This window comes from Colletotrichum truncatum, assembly GCF_014235925.2.
Source record: "Colletotrichum truncatum strain CMES1059 chromosome Unknown Contig_0003, whole genome shotgun sequence".
Classification (NCBI taxonomy): Eukaryota; Fungi; Ascomycota; class Sordariomycetes; order Glomerellales; family Glomerellaceae; genus Colletotrichum; species Colletotrichum truncatum.
The window spans coordinates 5,084,986-5,101,862 of NW_027222400.1; the positions used below are offsets into that span (position 1 = coordinate 5,084,986).

Genomic DNA, 16,877 nt, shown 5'->3' on the forward strand with positions numbered 1-16,877 from the left:
CGTCGTGGGATCGTGAGAGTACTGTTTGGGAGACAGGGGCAGTTCTACAGGGAACAGAGTCTACAGGTTCGAACAGACTGCTCGAGCGACGGGATTCTAAGTGTTGCTAAGTTGTGAACAGAAAAGAGTATAAGTACAGGTGCTAATTGTTTCGATGGATGGGATAGAAAAGGCTGACGGAGAAAGATTGACCTTTGGAGTTGAAGTTGCGACATGGCGCGCGAAGCTGGAAAGTTCCGCGTGGAGGTGGTCCGGGCTGTTCTGATTGGCTGGACCGCGTTCTTACCAAAGTCACGCCCCAGCCATCCAGGGTTTTGGAGAAGTATGGGAGAACTAAATATCGATTGACAGGTATTCCTTTATTTTGATTCAAATTTTTAGTTTTTATTCCATTATAGCAGAATGAGTCTTATAGACGGATTGCATGATTTATTTCAGGGGGTTGCATATTAAGAACTTTGAATAGCAAGGCTTGCAGTGCCTTGGGTAAGTTATTGTGTACGGAGTATGTAAACTGAATTCCATCACTCGGGCCAGAGAAGTATCTCGGCCGAGTGATCGGATTCAATCATCAATCATGGTGTGTAAGCAGTGTCATTCGAGGTAAGGGTCGCTGGTTGAATTTTCCGGGAATTAATTTGGTGAGAGGCAGAAAACCACTGTCGAATCTTTTCCCACGTCTTTCCCGCTTGATTATTGCTTCTCTTTCATCACTTGATTCCTTGAAATCACTTGGCACGATACCTTGCCGTAGTCGATAAAGTGCAATGTGATGAGCCCAAAAGTCGGCTCTTCTTTCATCACCAGAATCGTTGTCGGCAATCATCTAACATTATGATGGAGTTGGACGAGAGGAAAAATACCGCCGAGGCTTGCGTCATCAGACAAGTACTTCCTCTTCGAATAATTATCTTCCTCGTTAGAAGGTACTGGGCATTCATCTCGAACGGTGGGTGGTTAATCAGATAGACGGCACTCCGAGATCTTAAAAGCCTCGCCAAATGAGTCCACCTTATTACCTTGCCCTTCCATATTTAGCAGGCTTCTCGAAAGGACAAGGGCCGCAGCACACCGTCATCACCACCAACAGCACACATCGCGTGGAGAGAGCCCAGAAAAAAAAAGACTCTGCTGGTCCTTCTGCGGGAGGCCCGCTGGACCTGCAGATGAATGGAGCCCCTTGGGACTGCCCACTCTCTGGCGCGAACTTAGCCATGCGCAATGGCGCAAGTCGACGATGGCCGCATAAAGCCCTGCACAGGGGGGCTTGTTTAACAAGACGTTTGAGAAGCAAGAAGAAAACGGGGGGGGTCATGCCCTAACCCGGAAACGAAGGAAGGCGAAATGCATCATGGCCGAAATTTTTTTTTTAAAATTTTTTTTAGTTCACGGGAACGAGGGATGGGCAGCCGCTTAGAGGACGGACGGAAGGGAGATTTCTCATGGCGGCCCAACCCAGCCTTCACTTTTTTTTTCCGCCGTGGAACGGGCCGAGATCAAGGCTGTCTTTCGCTCCTGGTTTGTCAAACCCCGTAAGTACTAGGTAAGGCCGTCAGTGTACGTTACCAAGGTACAAGGGAACCCGACTACATCATCTAGAGCCAGGTGCAGGGCCAGCAGTGCTTGGGTTGGGTAAGGGAGTTTGTCTCTCTCATTTAGCGAAGGACGAAGAAAACAAAAAGGCTAAGAAGAGGGGCCGTCAGCGTTGGTCTGCAGGGGGTGGCCAGGTCGTTCTCCGTCATCCCGGCAGCAAATGAACACCTATCAGCATGAGCATGAGAGAGAGAGAGAGAGAGAGAGAGAGAGAGAGAGAGAGAGGATGCCTGCAACTGTAGCCATGTATAGGAGCCGAGTAGTTCACACACACACGAATTTACAGGCACGATAAGTTTCCCAATTGTGGGAGGGATGACCTGGCACCAATGAGTTGAAAATAAGGGCGGGAGGACGGGAAGCTTAAACGTGGCATGGTAAATTGCCGTCGGCTCAAGTTACACGACGTCGAGGCCCGATGTGAAAGCTGCCGTCGCCGTATCTGCACCGGACGTCAGAGAGGACGGAAAGGGAGAGTCGAGACGAGACAAACCTAGACCTTCTAGAAAGCTGGAAATATTGAGGCGGTTTGATTCTTCCATTCAGTGTGTGCGTCTTGACCGCCTTCTTTTTCACTCACTCATATCCTCTCTCCACAAATCCAACCCAGCCACATCAAACCCCCGATTCTGAATTTTTCCTTCCCTTCTCTTTCTTGGAGGTGCAGTTTAGTTGCTACATAGTGCTGCAAGTCCAGCTGCAAGGACCAAAAAAACCTGCAGGGAGTTGGACAAGCACGGTCTCTCTCTGGCCTCCGCTCCGTTGCCGTCTCGTTTTCGAACCCTCGTTCATTGGGCACAAGTGCTGCTACCCAGCCGACCCCTTCAGTATTTGTTGCAATTTATTTTTCTTTCTTCCCAGTTTCTCTACCCGTTTCCATATGGTCCCTATGCCCATCATATGCTGCTTGTGGCTAAAGTCATCCATCCCCGGTCCCTGTCGCTGTCGCTGCCCCCCGGCGGAAAGCAGGTAGCCTTACAGATGGAAATCGCTCAGTAGTAGGTCTAATAAAGCTTGCCGGGGACACGAATCATCGGCGTTGAGGGTGGAATGGAACGCATGATGGATAGTCTTTGCGCTCAAAGAGAACAGATGGCTGGGCCCTACCTCTTCTCATGCCGCTGCATTGACAGCAGAAGGAAGAAAAAAAAAAAACAATTACACTGCCACAGAAGATGATTCGGCAGTAGCCCGCCGAATCCCTAATACGGCTAATGGTTGTCACGCCGGACCGTTGATGTATGGCGTCGATAGGCCAGAGACGGACAGATAAACTGCCTCAGACAAGTTTGACAGGCTGCATAAAGCTTGAGCTAAGGAAACGTCCACGGTGAAACAAAACATCACCAAGAAGCGAATAGAGGGGGGGAAAAAAACATTAGAGAAAATCGCCAATGGTTCGGCGATCTGACGTTTAGTCTACACTACCCAAGTCCTACGCCTCTCCACAAACAACCCCCCTCCAACTCTTACTAGTAGAGCTATTACTACCCCTCCCTCCACTTCTTCCCGGGTCCTGTCTCTCGAACACTGCAACTGGGTTGGTCCTCTTCCCGCTGTTCGTCTCTCCCAATCCAGTCCAGTCCACCCGAGCAGCCAGTCAAGCCGGTCCGGCTCCCATCCCACCCCCCTCCTTAGCCCGCAAAAGCCCAGCGAGCCCGCCGGTGCGGCCTACGCAAATGCGTAAGGGCTCACACATGCCAATTTTCACTCAACTGCGGGATACACACGGGTAGACCAGGGAATCCTGGGAGCATTGCTGCCCAAAGGCTCGAACTTGCGTTGCGGCGCCCCGCGAGAATGCGCAAAAGAGGGCCCCGGGGGGGCCAGTAAAGTACTACTATGTACGGCAAGGTCCAACCCCAGCCGCCGACCACACACACACAAACACACGCACACACTATCGCGAGACTGTTTTTTTTTTTTTTTTGTCTTGTTTCTACTTTTGGGGCTTCTGATAGGAAGACTCGTGAGAGTACCAGTAAAAGGGTTCTGCACCACACTACGTACTGTATGGTATGACAGCAGAGACTGAATTAGAGGTGCCAGCAGGGCCCAGCGGTACAAAGCCTCATAAGCATCCACAAAACCCAGCAGCCAGAAAGAAAGAGAGGCGTTTGGCTGACTAGTTGGCTGGATACTCCAGTCCTTTTTGCTGCATGGCATGGCATGGGCATGGCACAGCTGCAGTGAGCGCACATACGATGACTCTTTTTTTAATAATTCTTAATTCTCCTCCATCCCACACACATTCGTAGAAATTCTCTCCTCTCTCTTTTTTTTTTCTTTCTCCTTCTCTTCTTTTCTTCGTCGTTGACACATGTCTACCTCCTCTTGGACCATCACCATCTTGCTATCTGATCTATTCTGTCCTTGTTCCCCTTGTTAGTCGGTCCGTTTCTCTTTCGCCGGGGAAGACAGAGCGACAGACTACGTAAACGGGACAAATCTGTGGGAATACACAGACTATATCAGCCATTTCTATAAGACCGGACTGTCTGGTCGCGCCATCGACGTCTTCCGACCTATCACGAGCCGCCACCAATAACCCCCCTCGTCCTTTCGAGTCGAATATAGCCAGAGCAGAGACAGGAAGGCGTGAGATTTTCCTCCTCGTGCCCCCAATAGCTCGGACATCCACATCCACATCCACCACAAATTCGCAGCCAGAGACCAAGAATCATTAAACAATATTCCTCTTTCGGCTGTCCGTCCCTTTTTTGGCTGTTCATTCACTTGAAACAACCAATTCATCAACAACGAATCCGTAATCAAGCACGTTTGCGCGGTGCGCGGCAATTCCGGAATTCTCTCTTCTTATCTTGCCATCATTATATTGTAGCCCCGTGGCTTACGGTCTTCATCCCACCCCTCCGACATAGCTAAGCTCGCCTCCAACAAATTCCTGAGCCTCTATTTTCACTAGCCGGGCCCCCCACGCCTGTCTCTCGTCTTCTCTCCAATAACCGTTTCATCCAATTATCTCCCTTCAAGGCCAATATCGGAGCTCGCCTTGTTGACCATTGCTTTTGCTCGCGTGTACACATACATCGCATAGCACCGCTCCTCTCCTTCGTCACTCTGCTCTCGTCAGCCATTCCGTGCTGCTACTGCTGCTGCTGCAACCCCTCTCAACAAGGACCATCCCTTGTCGCCCAGCAGATAGTCCGTCCTATCGTCACCGCCCGCCCGATTTTCGTCGTCCCCACAGCCGGGATCCCGCACCTTGTTCCCCGAAACATTCCTCTCACTCTGATCCTCACTCACTCACTCACTCTCACACACACACCCACACTCTCTCTATTGTCTCTGTCGACGCCAACAACAGGGACTGAGACGTGGATCTGGGGATCGAAAGAAAAACAATAATCGACTGCCTCGGTATCGCCTTTCGCCTTTTGCCAGTCCGCAATTGGCACTTTGTATCCATTCCTCGAAGGGACATCCCGTTGCTGCTGTATCACAAGCGCAATCCGGACCCGTTCTCTTCCCCCCTCCAAGCGCCCGCCCCCAGCTCCGTCTTTCTCGCTTTTCCCCCGAGATCTATCATGACAACCTACAGCCGCAGCCGAATATCCTCTTCTCCTTGTTGGAGGTTCCTACTCTGGGTACTGACCCCTTGACTTTGTTACAACCATTCTGCTTGCCTTTTCTAAAAAAGAAACCCAACCTGCTGCTGCTGCTGCTGCTCACCGCACATCTCCACCACTCATCGACTACCGCACACTTACTAGTAGTACATCTTACCGGGTGGCCATCGCTAGTGGGAAAACTGATCTGATCCCTCCCATTTTCCCCGCCAAATTCCTATTTTTTCCCCACACCAAACACCCAAAAAAAAAGACCCGGGTTCCCAACTGGAGAGGCCCCGATCGATTAGATCAACGCCCAGAAACAGAAACAAGTCGACAATTGCCGGCGGACGTCGATCCCATTCACACGCTCTTGGTTTCTCTGAACCTCGACATTTAGATCGTCTCTTGACCAAATAGAGCCTCAATTACCTTTTTTTTTTTTCTTGTTTGGCCTCGTAACGACGAAATCATGCCTCGCAGGCTGCGCACATCGACGCCCGGCATGATGCTGGGCCCTTTGGGGGGCGGCCCCAACTCACCGCCCCAGTCCCCTACCTCAACCTCGCCTATGCTTAATCACAAGCAGTACGCCGCCCGCCATTTGCCACCATATCACAACATCAACCGTCCGGTCTTGCTGGACGATTCGGGTATCCAACCCACTGGCAACGGCCACCATTTCAGCTTTACTCCTTCCAATCGCTTCGCGCAGTTGTCTCCTCGCACATCGTCAGATGATTCCGACGAGGAAGAGGAATCCGAGTCCGAATCCGAGTCTGATGAGAGCGAAGCACCCCGGACAAAACCAATGCCGGCGGATGAGGACGAGGACAGCGATGAAGAAGACGACAGCGAGGAAGAAAGCATCGATGAGGAGGAAGAATCAGATGAGGATGGTGATATTTCCATGAACATCTATCCTCCCGCCCCAGCTCCGGTACCCATGCCGGCGCCAATGCCAGTATCAATGCCGCCGCCCATATCAGCGCCACTGCATACCCCGCGCATGGCCGTCGATAGCAGTTCCGAGGAAGAATCAAACGACGAAGATGAGGAGGATGATGACGACGACGACGATGACGAAGAAGATGATGATTCCGAAGAAGAAGAACAAGAAGAAGCATCAGACTCGGACTCGGACTCTGAAATCCTCCCTCACGCCCCCGAACTCCCCCAGGAACCCCGTCCGGCCGCCGTCGCGCCCAAGGCCAACTTCACCGTCGAAGAAATGTCCGACTTTGACCCAATGGACCACGACCGCACCGGCACCATCGCCCCGTCAGGCTTCTCCTCTCCAGCATCAGCCCGCTCCCGCTCCCGCGCACCCGCCGCCGCCGCCGCGGCGCCGGCTGAGCTCCCCCCGGGTTTCACCCAGGACATGCGCAACCTGAACTGCAGCGCATCGGACTCGGAATCGGACTCGGACTCCTCCGAGGACGTCGACGAGGACGCCGCTGCGCACCGCGAGTTCGTGCGCATGCAACGGGAGCTCCGCATGCGCAAACGCCGCACGCACGGGTCCAGCATCGGCAAGCGCACCATCTCGGAGCGCAGCGACTCGGACCACGAGGACTGGACGCCGATCGACCCGGACGCCGTCGGGTCCAGCGCCAGGAGGCTCAGGCGCAGGGTCGGCGACCGCAGGAGCTTCATCCACCTGCAGTTCCAGGACCCGCCGCCGCCGCGCATCGACGAGTGCGACGAGCCGGAGAGCGAGGTCGAGGGCGCCGTCTACTTTTGCGACGGCGAGACCCTCGCGAGGGAACTGCCGTATTGGTCCATTGAGATAATGGAATACGAAAGCCCTAGCCCGTGAGCGGGGTCTTATAACGGCCTGCTACACGACGGCTACGCTATATACGTTTTTTGTTTTAAAAACTTTTATATATATATCCACCACACGCTACATCGCGGTGGTGTATCGCATCACGTTGGGGAAGAAAGAACACCTGGTATATATAGACCCAGGGTATCAACGGATCGCAAATACGATGTTTCACGAAATGAACATATACGCGGGGAAGTATAGAATGACGACGACGACAACGACGACGATGATGATAGGAAATGAAGGGGAGAAAAGTCTCGAAGACTTTTTTGTGGTTATCCTTTCGAGGCTTTTCTATTTACTCTCTTGATGAGTGATACCTCGAACCTTTTTTTTTTTTTTTTTTTTTTTTTTTCAATCTTAAGACTCCAGCATCTATCGGGAATGGGCACAGAACATTGGAGGAACGTCACAGCGCGGAGTAGCATTATTTTTTTCCTGCCGATTTTACGATTTTCTGGAGTGCTTTGTTTAGTTTTTTTTTTTTACCGTTAGAACCGGTGTACGTTGAAGAGCCTCATCGCTCTGATGAAATGGATACCCTCGATTACCTACCATCACGTCTCCCACGCCTCTGTCTCTCGGTGCTTCGCATGAATAGTCTATCTTTAGTCTGCGCCCTTCGTACCTAGTAAAAAAAAAAGTAGCAGCAGTGTTCAGAAGTGGGGGAGGCAACTAAGAAAAAAAGTAAAAAATCCCCGCCGCCGTCGACGCCCGTCTCTAGCTCGACGGGCTTTTATCAGGGCGGTGTGTAGAAATGATGGTCGGGGACCCGGACGATGACGTGCAGCGGGAGGTAATGGTGAGGAGGAGGAGGGGGGGGCGGAGGTTTGGTTTGCCTGTGTTGTGCAGGCTTTAACCCTTTCTCACTCAGTCCACATGTGCGTGTACACACGCTTGGTACGCCAGCACGCCCAGCTAGAAAATGACCCGGCCTTCCGCGTAGCCCCGGGACATGTTCGTTTATTGGGTCGAGTGGTCTTTTTTTTTTTTGTGAGATTACTGTTGGCTCATGTTTTCGTCGGTGATTTCATTGGATGTTGTCATGTGAGTGAGTGAGGCGAGCGGGGAGGGGGGGATTTGGGGGCCGCTTGGATGAGGTGTGCGAGCACGTGTTTGGTGAATGCTGCGAATTCGTCGAATTGCATGTGTTGGATTCGCTTACCTCGTTGGAATCTACCTTGTTGGAAGGCATGTGTTTGTTGACGATTGTAGAGGTTCATTTGGATGAGACACTCGGGCTAGCTGGATAACAACGTCTGGGCGTGAGGGTGGGAGGGGGGGATTTGCCGGGACGCACCGGGTTCTGGGGCCGCGAAACGGCGGTCAGCGGATGGTGGGGCGGCATGTGAATAGTCCGTGGGCCGGTCTGGGTCGGGGATCCGGGGAGTCCGTTCCGCGCTTTTGGCGGGTTTGGTTGACTTTGAGGCCCCAGGTGAACGCTCAGTTTCGGGGGTTCGAGTTGTTTGGCTTGCAGTCGAATTGGTTTGGTCGTGTTACTTTTATGGTTTTTGATGTGTTCAAGGGTGATTTGGCTGGGTATGAAGCACATCGCTGGCGCCTGGGTTGACTGTTGAGGTGGCCGTTCCCGTCTCAAGTATGCAGAGTCATTATTAAGTACACAAACAAGAGTTTCAGCGTTGTGCAGAAACATTTCGACTTGATCGGCTTTTCGTAGATAGTTGAGATTTTAACCAAGTCATATTTCTGGATGAGGCTTCAAGCAACACTTCGTGCTACTAATGATTGCCGAGTGGTTATTAACCTCGACGCACATCATTCAATCGTGCCTCTCATGAAATCTCTAGCCCTCTGTTCTTCTTCTTCCTAACCTGATATCGTTGAGTTTAGGGACATGAAATTGATTCCCCAGAATCTCGTTAGGGCCTGGCTAAATATTCTGTGAAGAGCCTATCCGCCCACTGAAAACAATTCGGGCTCCAACGCCAGTGTAAATAAATTGCCAGTGAGGAAACGAAGGGGCAAGTTCAATTTTTCGGATATAACGGCACCTAAGCCATGCACCACCTTCGAAAAGCCTACCAAGTCTGATATAGACGTGAGCTAGGAAGACAGCACGATAGTTAAGTCTAGATGACACGATCAATACATCTCCACAAGCCAAAAGAATTCACAAGTCCTGGAATGATTATATTAAGAGTTCATTATAGACCATCTTATAAGATGGACTAAAGCTTGTAAAACGTAAAACCTTCTCGTGCCTTGACTTCTCAGCGGGAATCAAACAATGCGACCCAAACTCCTTGAACAAATGCAGATGTTGCGTAGACACACAGGCTGAAACACCTCCCCGTCGGTTATTTGTATACCGGAAGACCTTGATTCTGGGCAACCGGTGGCGCGACGGGTTCATACTGAGACGGTACCATCGGGTATATTGGGCCCTGGGGCCCAAAGACCTGGATGGGACCGTCATGCGGCCGCGTCGCGACCCTCTGACGGCAGTTGGAGCACGAGAAGTGGGTATCCTCGCACCAGCCTGCCAAGCAGGGCACGCACGTAAGGCAGACGCAGACGAGGCAGCATAAAGCGCCAGCAAGACTAACGTCACAGTCAGCGTCCGTAATTCCTATCGCTCTTCTCACTGGCTAACTTACATTTGCATACTAGTACCTTCAGTGTCAACCACAGTTGTCGTTCTGCTCTGGCAGAATGGGCAATCGATCCACTGGGGCGAGTCACTAAGCATGTGCAGTGGCGTGACCCCCTGGATCATCACAGGTGGTAGTGCCGCGCTCTGGTTTCCCTTCTCGTTCGTGGGAGGTGCCATGGAGTTGGACCTATCGTGATATCAGCTATGCAAGCTTAATTGGTGGTGGTAGAATAAAGCCTTACTGGGCGTTCAAATTTGTCGGCAAATCCGTCGCGGGTGCTGGGCTAGTTTCTTGCGTCGTGGCCGCGGTCGTCGCGTCCCTCTCGTGAGTTGGTGCTGGTTGTTGGACTGCGGCAACTTGCGGCGCCTCGGCCGTGACTGTCTGCGGCTGCGACATGGTGTTTAGTGTTGTTGGATGTGGTGAGATTTCGATTAGCTATTTTATACACAGCTTTTAAAGAGATTGAACTTGCGTCGACAATTATTTACTGACAATGACTCTGAAGCAGGATCCAGGCACCTTATGTACGGTCCCTAGACGGTGCCAATTTACGCGAAATGCGGCACAGCAAAGACTAATAAACCCACCCAACAGGCAGAACAGCAGCACTAAGACCAAATGAACCAACCATTTGGCCTCAGATACCCTTGGCCCAACGACCCCATGTGGCGCAGCCCTACATTCAGGGCGAGAGGCCTGCAGGGGTGGCAGATTAGGCCGAATAAAGCTTCATGGTCCTCATCTCGGCATGGGGTCTCGTTCCAACAGTCTACCTCTTTACTTTCTACGACTCTCGTTTTTGATTCCACGGTGCCGCTATAATGCATGAGACTCGGTTTTTATCATTGTTTGAGGAATCTATAATTTCAAATCACAACAATGCAAACAAAACTGATAATTGAATGACACTATGTGCTCTTTGTATTTATTCTCTTCCTCATCGCCAGCCCACAAGAGTCGACTCATCTTCTGAAGAATCTGGAATCTATCTTGACCTGAACACCGAGTGACCTTCGTGCTACTCGTGGTTACTAAATACAAAACAAGATAAGACCACTTATAAAGTTGGATTAGTTGTCAGTCGCAAAATAACTACTTATTAAGTATCTGCTCAAGGCATGTTTTAAATCCAAATCCGATCCCTGCTCTCTACCGAGGTGCTCATGAATTTAGAAATGCAAGATTGTCTGAGCTAAGGTTGCAGTGTCTCGTCCGGGAACTATTGGGATGATAATGCAAGACCCAGATCGACTGCTTTACATTCTCACTTTCGTGTGTTACAACTCTATCAGAGATCCTTGTTATACCTGACTTGCATGTTGATAACCATACATTTTGAGAGTCCCCATGTAATATTAGAAATCATATTTCAAACGCGATTAATGCGAGAACCAAACTGATAAAATGCCGATGGGGGTTGCTTGTCGATCACGTCTTCTGGGTTCGGTCCAATTCTTGCTTACATGAAATCTTTTAATGATTAGATACACAGTCAATGATAAGCGTTCCATTGGGCGATCAATTCTTGACCAATCTAGTCGCCTGTTTCAAATTTTCTGCAAGCCTTTGAACAAGCATCTTGATACAACTGCCATGGCAACGTTCATTGGAAGTTCAGTATCTCCTAAAAGAAAATCTAAAAGTGTCTATTTTCTTTTTTCATAACAGAAGGCATTGTTCAAAATGGTCGTGCCAGGTTGAAATAAGAAGCTTCAGTCTTCCTATGCGTCGGCATCTTCATCGTCCGCCTTCAGAGGCTTTTGGGCGTAGACAACACGCCTGCCCAACTTAGTTAACATACAAGCAAGGTGCTGGGAGGAGAGAATAATGTGGAATGAAAATAAAGACTCACATGTTCCAATAGGCGTGCATACCCTTGTTCTTTAGGTCCTTTCGCACATGGGCACACAAAGCAAGAACCTCCTCCTTGCTCCAGTCAAAGGCACGGGTGAGCAGAGCCATACTCATTGCCTCAAGGCCGCTGTCGAGGTTAACATACTGCCATTTTCCAATCTCACTCAGCTTTTCGTCTTTAGGCCATGAGTTAAGCGGCCATATGAGGTCTTTGGCCGTTATGTTGACAAACCCCATCTCCTCCATTTCCTTGGTGTGGTGAGCCAGGCCCTTCATCGGACGGCCTAGCTTCTCAGCTGCCTCTGTAGCTAGCTCGTGCCAGCGTCGAAGGTGGGAATCAGCCGGGACGGTATCATCATCGCAGCCCAGTGGCATTATGAGTTCTCCAAATTCCAGCCATCCACCCGGTGTGAGGGCTCTATGAAGATCTGTAAGTGATATGATGGTTTATCTGTCTTGTGGTTTTCTCACTTGTAGCAGCTTTCTGCAATTTTTGCTGGATCAGCGAAACAGCTTGTCATGCCGCGGCAGAAGATGAAATCAAAAGGTTCGGTCCAAGTCCAGTCTTTCTCGACATCGTCGATTTCGAAGCGGCAGTTGGGAGGTGCCCTTGGAGCTTGTGTTAGCTAGCTGAACCCTATGAACAAGTATAGAACTCTTTACCACTCAGGCTGAATAGGGCTCAGATCAACGCCAATTACCTATAAAGATTAGATAATGCGTCTTTTAGATTGTTTTCCAATTCAAACCTCGGCAGATGGGAAAGCGTCGGCTACCATTGTTGTTAGTAAAGAGGTGTCTCATGCAGACTTATACACGTACCATAATCAATTGCCCAAATACCAGTTCCTGTTCCAATATCAAGGACACGCTTAGCTGTTTTGTGGCCAGGGGCAAGCGCTAACTCTTCATCTAGAGAAATTTGCCAGATGCGGTGTTGGAAATCTGTGGATATTAGTAATTTTAATGGGTCAAAATGGGATATTCAACCAGGCTGCTGAAAGCTTTGGTTGTTCTTCATACACACCCAATCTGTCATTCTCTCGCTGTAGGCAGTTATTACTTATTATTAGCCGACGGTTTCTTCTTTTCACACAACTATTGTTGCTGTAGCAAACATGCGCCACTTACCTCATCATTCGGATAATTATACTCTGCCGCAATATTAGCACAAGAAGCAACACTGTTGGCCGCACTTACTTCCAGCACTCATGGAATGGTATGTGCGCCCATTCTCGACTTGGTGCTCTAAGATGCTCGATCTCAAAGAGGCAACGGAAGAATCCTCATAGAGCTTTTGAAATGTAATCATTTAGCTGGCTGTAAACGATCGTTTTATCGCATGTTGACAGTCACTCACACTTCCAAGCTCCGAGGAGCTATCGTCCTCCACAGCTTGTGCAGGTTGCTCTTGTTGCATGTTGTATAGCGGAGCTATTGACCTTGAACATGGGTCGGTTCTGCGGATTGTGTCAGCTTGGCATGAAGGATCGGATATTCTCTACACGGCTGCACGTTGCCACACCAGCGGCAGCAGTAAAAATACACATGCCTCAGAACCTCAAGTACGAACAACTCTCAAGCTTACCTTACGTTAAATCGCGGCTCGGAATCACTTTTCGCGAATGAAATGGTGAGGAACCTTTCTCCTGCATTGATGGGGGCGAAGCCCTTTGATATATTGGTAGTTGGTGCAGGGTTCTTTGCATCGCTTGTGTCGGCGGTGGAGCAATGTTTTCGCCAAGTGCTGGAAACTGAGGGGGAAAATGCCCAAAAAAGCATCTCGCTGTAACATTTGCAAGCTATTCGCTTGCTGCTAACTTCTTAGTGGACAATACTGTATGCAGTTGGTGGTTGTTGACCCAACGTAGCTTGTTGATAGGTTGAATTGCGACCAGCATGATCTGATGCCTGCACAGAGCCTAGCAAACTTGCGGAAGGAACCAGCTTTTTTTTAGTAGAACCCCTGTATAATCTGCGGGGTGTTGTTTTGACAGTTCCTCACAAGGAGGCAATGAAGAACACATATTTCGCACAACAGACTTACTATTGCTCTTCGATGACTTCGTCGCAACCACGTGGGGGTATTAAAACTGTATGCAGCCTCCGGAACCTTTTGCTTTTGCGGCCTGCTCTTGATAACAAAGCCGCTCCGCTGTGGAGGCCTTGAAACAGAGTTGACTCTAAGCGTCATTTGCCTGCCAAGGAGACACTGCAGCTGGATCTAGCACATTAGTTCACCTTTTAATGATTATGAACTCAAACGCTCACACAATGACCGATCGTTCCTTTTTTTGCAATCGAGGTTTGAACGCTGCTCCATATTCTTCGCCGTTGCTCTGGGCGAAAGCACAAAGCTAAATACCTGTTTTGTCTCGCAGTTGTGGCGACTGGAAAAAGCAAAACAAGAAAATGCACGTGGAGCGAACAGCAAGTGCTTGTAAAGCTAACTCAACAATATATCTGCTTCAATTCCAAGTTGTCCACTGCACATTACATCTCTCTCTCTCCTATTGTTACGCGCCCAACTTTGTTACTGTGATATAATGGCTGGGATATCTTATCAATTCAGGCTTGGGGTTTTCCTGGGATTGTTCTTGTATTGGCGGAGGAAAGGACTCGAGTTTATGGGCTCTCGCTGTTGAGAAGTTTCAAAAATCAACTCTAATATTGTCTTTCGCATGTATTTGATAAGAGATTTTTCCAACGAGGAATGAGAAAAGCATGAATATTTCAGTGTGATATCATGTCTTGGCTCACAGGTTAGAAAGCTTTGGTGATTTCGCTGCTGCGCGTTAGTGAGCATCCTCCTGGCTTTGAAGGCTGCGCCAAGTTTCTTCATTTCTAGGGCACTTTCAAGCACTGAAAAGCGACTTTCAGGAAATGATCGCACTATGAGTGCTATGTATATTGACTATCCTAGCAAACAAGGCATCCTTTGTTTAGAGTTGATTGACCGACACCCCTTACAAATGAAGAAAGAAAGAAGTATGTGCAGTTATAACCCCCCTCAAAGTTCCCATGCGATCCGTTGTGACTAGCTTCATGAACGACTAAAATTGACTTGGCGTGTAAAGTATCCAACCAGCCGCTTCTTCGGATTGTTTAATTAGCCGCCCATTTAGCAGCGCTCGTTGTTGGGGTCAACGCTGGATAAAGGCTATTAGCAATGTACATTAGTGTTTAATTCATAGATAAAGAACCTACCGGAAGCGCCAGCCGCTGACATCGTGCTCGCTGCCCTTGCCGCAGTTGTTGATCTCGTTCTGAAGACGCAGGGTGCAGTCCTGGTCCCCGAGGTCGAATCCAGTGTTCTTGTTCAAGTTTCCAACTGACATTCTGATGCTCTGGGTGCCAGAAATGTTGACGCAGGCGTTCTTGAACTCTCCAGGGGCGAAGCGACCCTGGAAAGCGCCCTTCTTGCCGTCATAGCCCTCACAAGCCCGCTTAGCATGGTACTTGGCAGTCTCCTTGTTTTCGTAGGAAGCACCGGTGACAAAGCACGTGGCTGAGGCAGTCTCGATACCGACACCGAGGAGAACGGTAAGAGTGGTGAGAATAGAAGTGACCTTCATGTTGATGATTTGGAATGTAGATATTTCTCAAAGACTGAGGAATTGATGTTGGTGAACTGTTTAGGAGGCTTGGGTGCTTGTCTTGGTGAGTGATGCTGATGAAGTATCAGAAGATTTCCCATTTTGCGCCGGCGGGATCATTCCTTATATAGTTTAAATCTTGATACAAGCTGCCGCCTGTCGTTATACTTGATTGTAGACAACAGCAAGTGAAAAGGCGAAAACGTACTAGCTGTGGATTCAAAATCCCACCCAAATTCAACGATCGCGTGATTGTCCAAAGGATATTGCGCAGCCACGTGAAGGATACAAGTCAGCTCCATCCAGTAACTGGTGATCAAGACAAGTGGGACGTTTCCATTTGCCTAAAAAGGAAAATTGAAGTAGTGGAACAGTGTTCGTGAGTTAGTTAAAGTAAAGTAGTGGGTCCAATCTGTCGTGGCCTTGTCTAACCGAACTCTAATTGCCCAAACTTTGGTACTGCCAACATGAGATTCGACTTCCCGAACTTTTTGTCTCTACAAGAAATTGATGAAAACCACAGCTAGAGGTGAATCTTTCGAATTAAAGACATTTAGTTCGCTTTGGTTGAAATTTTCAATGTCTCAACCTAAGCGTGGGGAAACTGCAAATCAGACTTCCCCAGTTGATGTGACGAGCAACCTAAACATGTAATTACTAGTACGCAGAGTATTCGATGCAATTGCAACATAAAAGATGGCTCGAAGGTAAGCGTGATAGGGTCTCTAAAGATTTGCGGGTGGGCCTAGTTTGTATTTGACATGCCAAGGATCGTGAGGCACTGCTTAGATGGGACCGAGATCCTGAAAAGTCCTACCAGTTTAGAAGACTTACAATTGGCTCATAGCTCGAACCCTTTCGATTTCATATGCATATACGAGCTGCGGCGTTAAATCTCTCCCATTGAGCCTTACCGAGTTAAGATAATCATCAGGGTCCTGGACCGTGGCCCAATCCTGCATCCTTCCAATACAATGGGAAAACTAAGTGGAATAACACAACTTAAATCAATACTGTTTCCCAAAAGGGCGAATAATCTGGCTACTAGGTTTCGAAGGGAAGAGTTCTGCCTTTTGTATCCGTCATTGCACTTCATTGTAGCAGTCGCAGCTTCGGAACTCCAGCGACAACTACAACTGCTTTGTTGGGCATTCTAATTGAACCGATTCGGTAATCAGCTGGAACAAAAACCCTGTTGCCCACAAATATTACCGAATCTCACGTTCCTCTTTGGTGTGTCGTGAAGGCCATCACCCCTAGACGGCTCTGTGTTCACTTCCGATCCATCCGCGGCAACTTCCCCACTTAGACCCATCTCACAGGGCTCTTTGTCGGCCAAAGAAGTGATCACATGTTGTCTTTGCCTTTGAGCGCTTGGCACTCCCTACCAAGCATTGCCTCAAAACGTCTTTATTTTGACAATGTTAAAGCCAGGGTATCGTACGCTGCAGGCCTTCTGGTATTACTAGTTCATGCGATAGGGTCTAGCTAAACGACGAGGCATTTAAACAACCTGGAAAGGGTTGATCCTGCAGGAACAGTGGCCAGTGGGAATGTCAGCCGAGGTCCTTTACCAGAAGTCCCCTAATTTCCTAAAAGGGAAGAAAAGCTTCTCTCTTCAACTTGTTCGGTCATGTCGGTCTAGCCCGGCCCCTTTACCCTCCACACGGTCCGATCCGTTGATCCAATCGTTCGCCAGGCAAGACACCCGCCCCTCCACTTTGTTGTCCTCGACCCTGTTCTCGCCCAAATTGCCCCACCTATTGAGTGGCAATTAGAGCCCGGTGCTTGTCAACGTTAATTGCCAAGCATTCGC

The 16,877-nt window shown here is 49.4% G+C and overlaps 4 protein-coding genes across 4 annotated transcripts; 1 reads left to right on the forward strand and 3 right to left on the reverse strand.

Annotated features, from left to right (window-relative positions):
- Nucleotides 1-5,637: 5,637 nt before the first annotated feature.
- Nucleotides 5,638-6,984, forward strand: CTRU02_206254 (uncharacterized protein; the record flags this gene model as incomplete). The annotated part of the gene is made up of 1 exon (XM_036728148.1): nucleotides 5,638-6,984. One exon carries the CDS (start codon nucleotides 5,638-5,640, stop codon nucleotides 6,982-6,984), a length of 1,347 nt encoding a protein of 448 aa, XP_036580262.1.
- A 2,330-nt stretch (nucleotides 6,985-9,314) lies between these two features.
- Nucleotides 9,315-10,007, reverse strand: CTRU02_206255 (uncharacterized protein; the record flags this gene model as incomplete). Its single annotated transcript, XM_070204683.1, has 3 exons — nucleotides 9,315-9,558; nucleotides 9,615-9,791; nucleotides 9,853-10,007. 3 exons carry the CDS (start codon nucleotides 10,005-10,007, stop codon nucleotides 9,315-9,317), a joined length of 576 nt encoding a protein of 191 aa, XP_070061787.1.
- Nucleotides 10,008-11,459: 1,452 nt separating this feature from the next.
- CTRU02_206256 (methyltransferase domain-containing protein) lies at nucleotides 11,460-12,777 on the reverse strand (the record flags this gene model as incomplete). Its single annotated transcript, XM_070204684.1, has 6 exons — nucleotides 11,460-11,883; nucleotides 11,937-12,074; nucleotides 12,129-12,166; nucleotides 12,265-12,410; nucleotides 12,493-12,551; nucleotides 12,677-12,777. 6 exons carry the CDS (start codon nucleotides 12,775-12,777, stop codon nucleotides 11,460-11,462), a joined length of 906 nt encoding a protein of 301 aa, XP_070061788.1.
- A 1,891-nt stretch (nucleotides 12,778-14,668) lies between these two features.
- On the reverse strand, nucleotides 14,669-15,040 carry CTRU02_206257 (uncharacterized protein; the record flags this gene model as incomplete). The annotated part of the gene is made up of 1 exon (XM_036728145.2): nucleotides 14,669-15,040. One exon carries the CDS (start codon nucleotides 15,038-15,040, stop codon nucleotides 14,669-14,671), a length of 372 nt encoding a protein of 123 aa, XP_036580259.2.
- Between the last annotated feature and the right edge of the window lie 1,837 nt (nucleotides 15,041-16,877).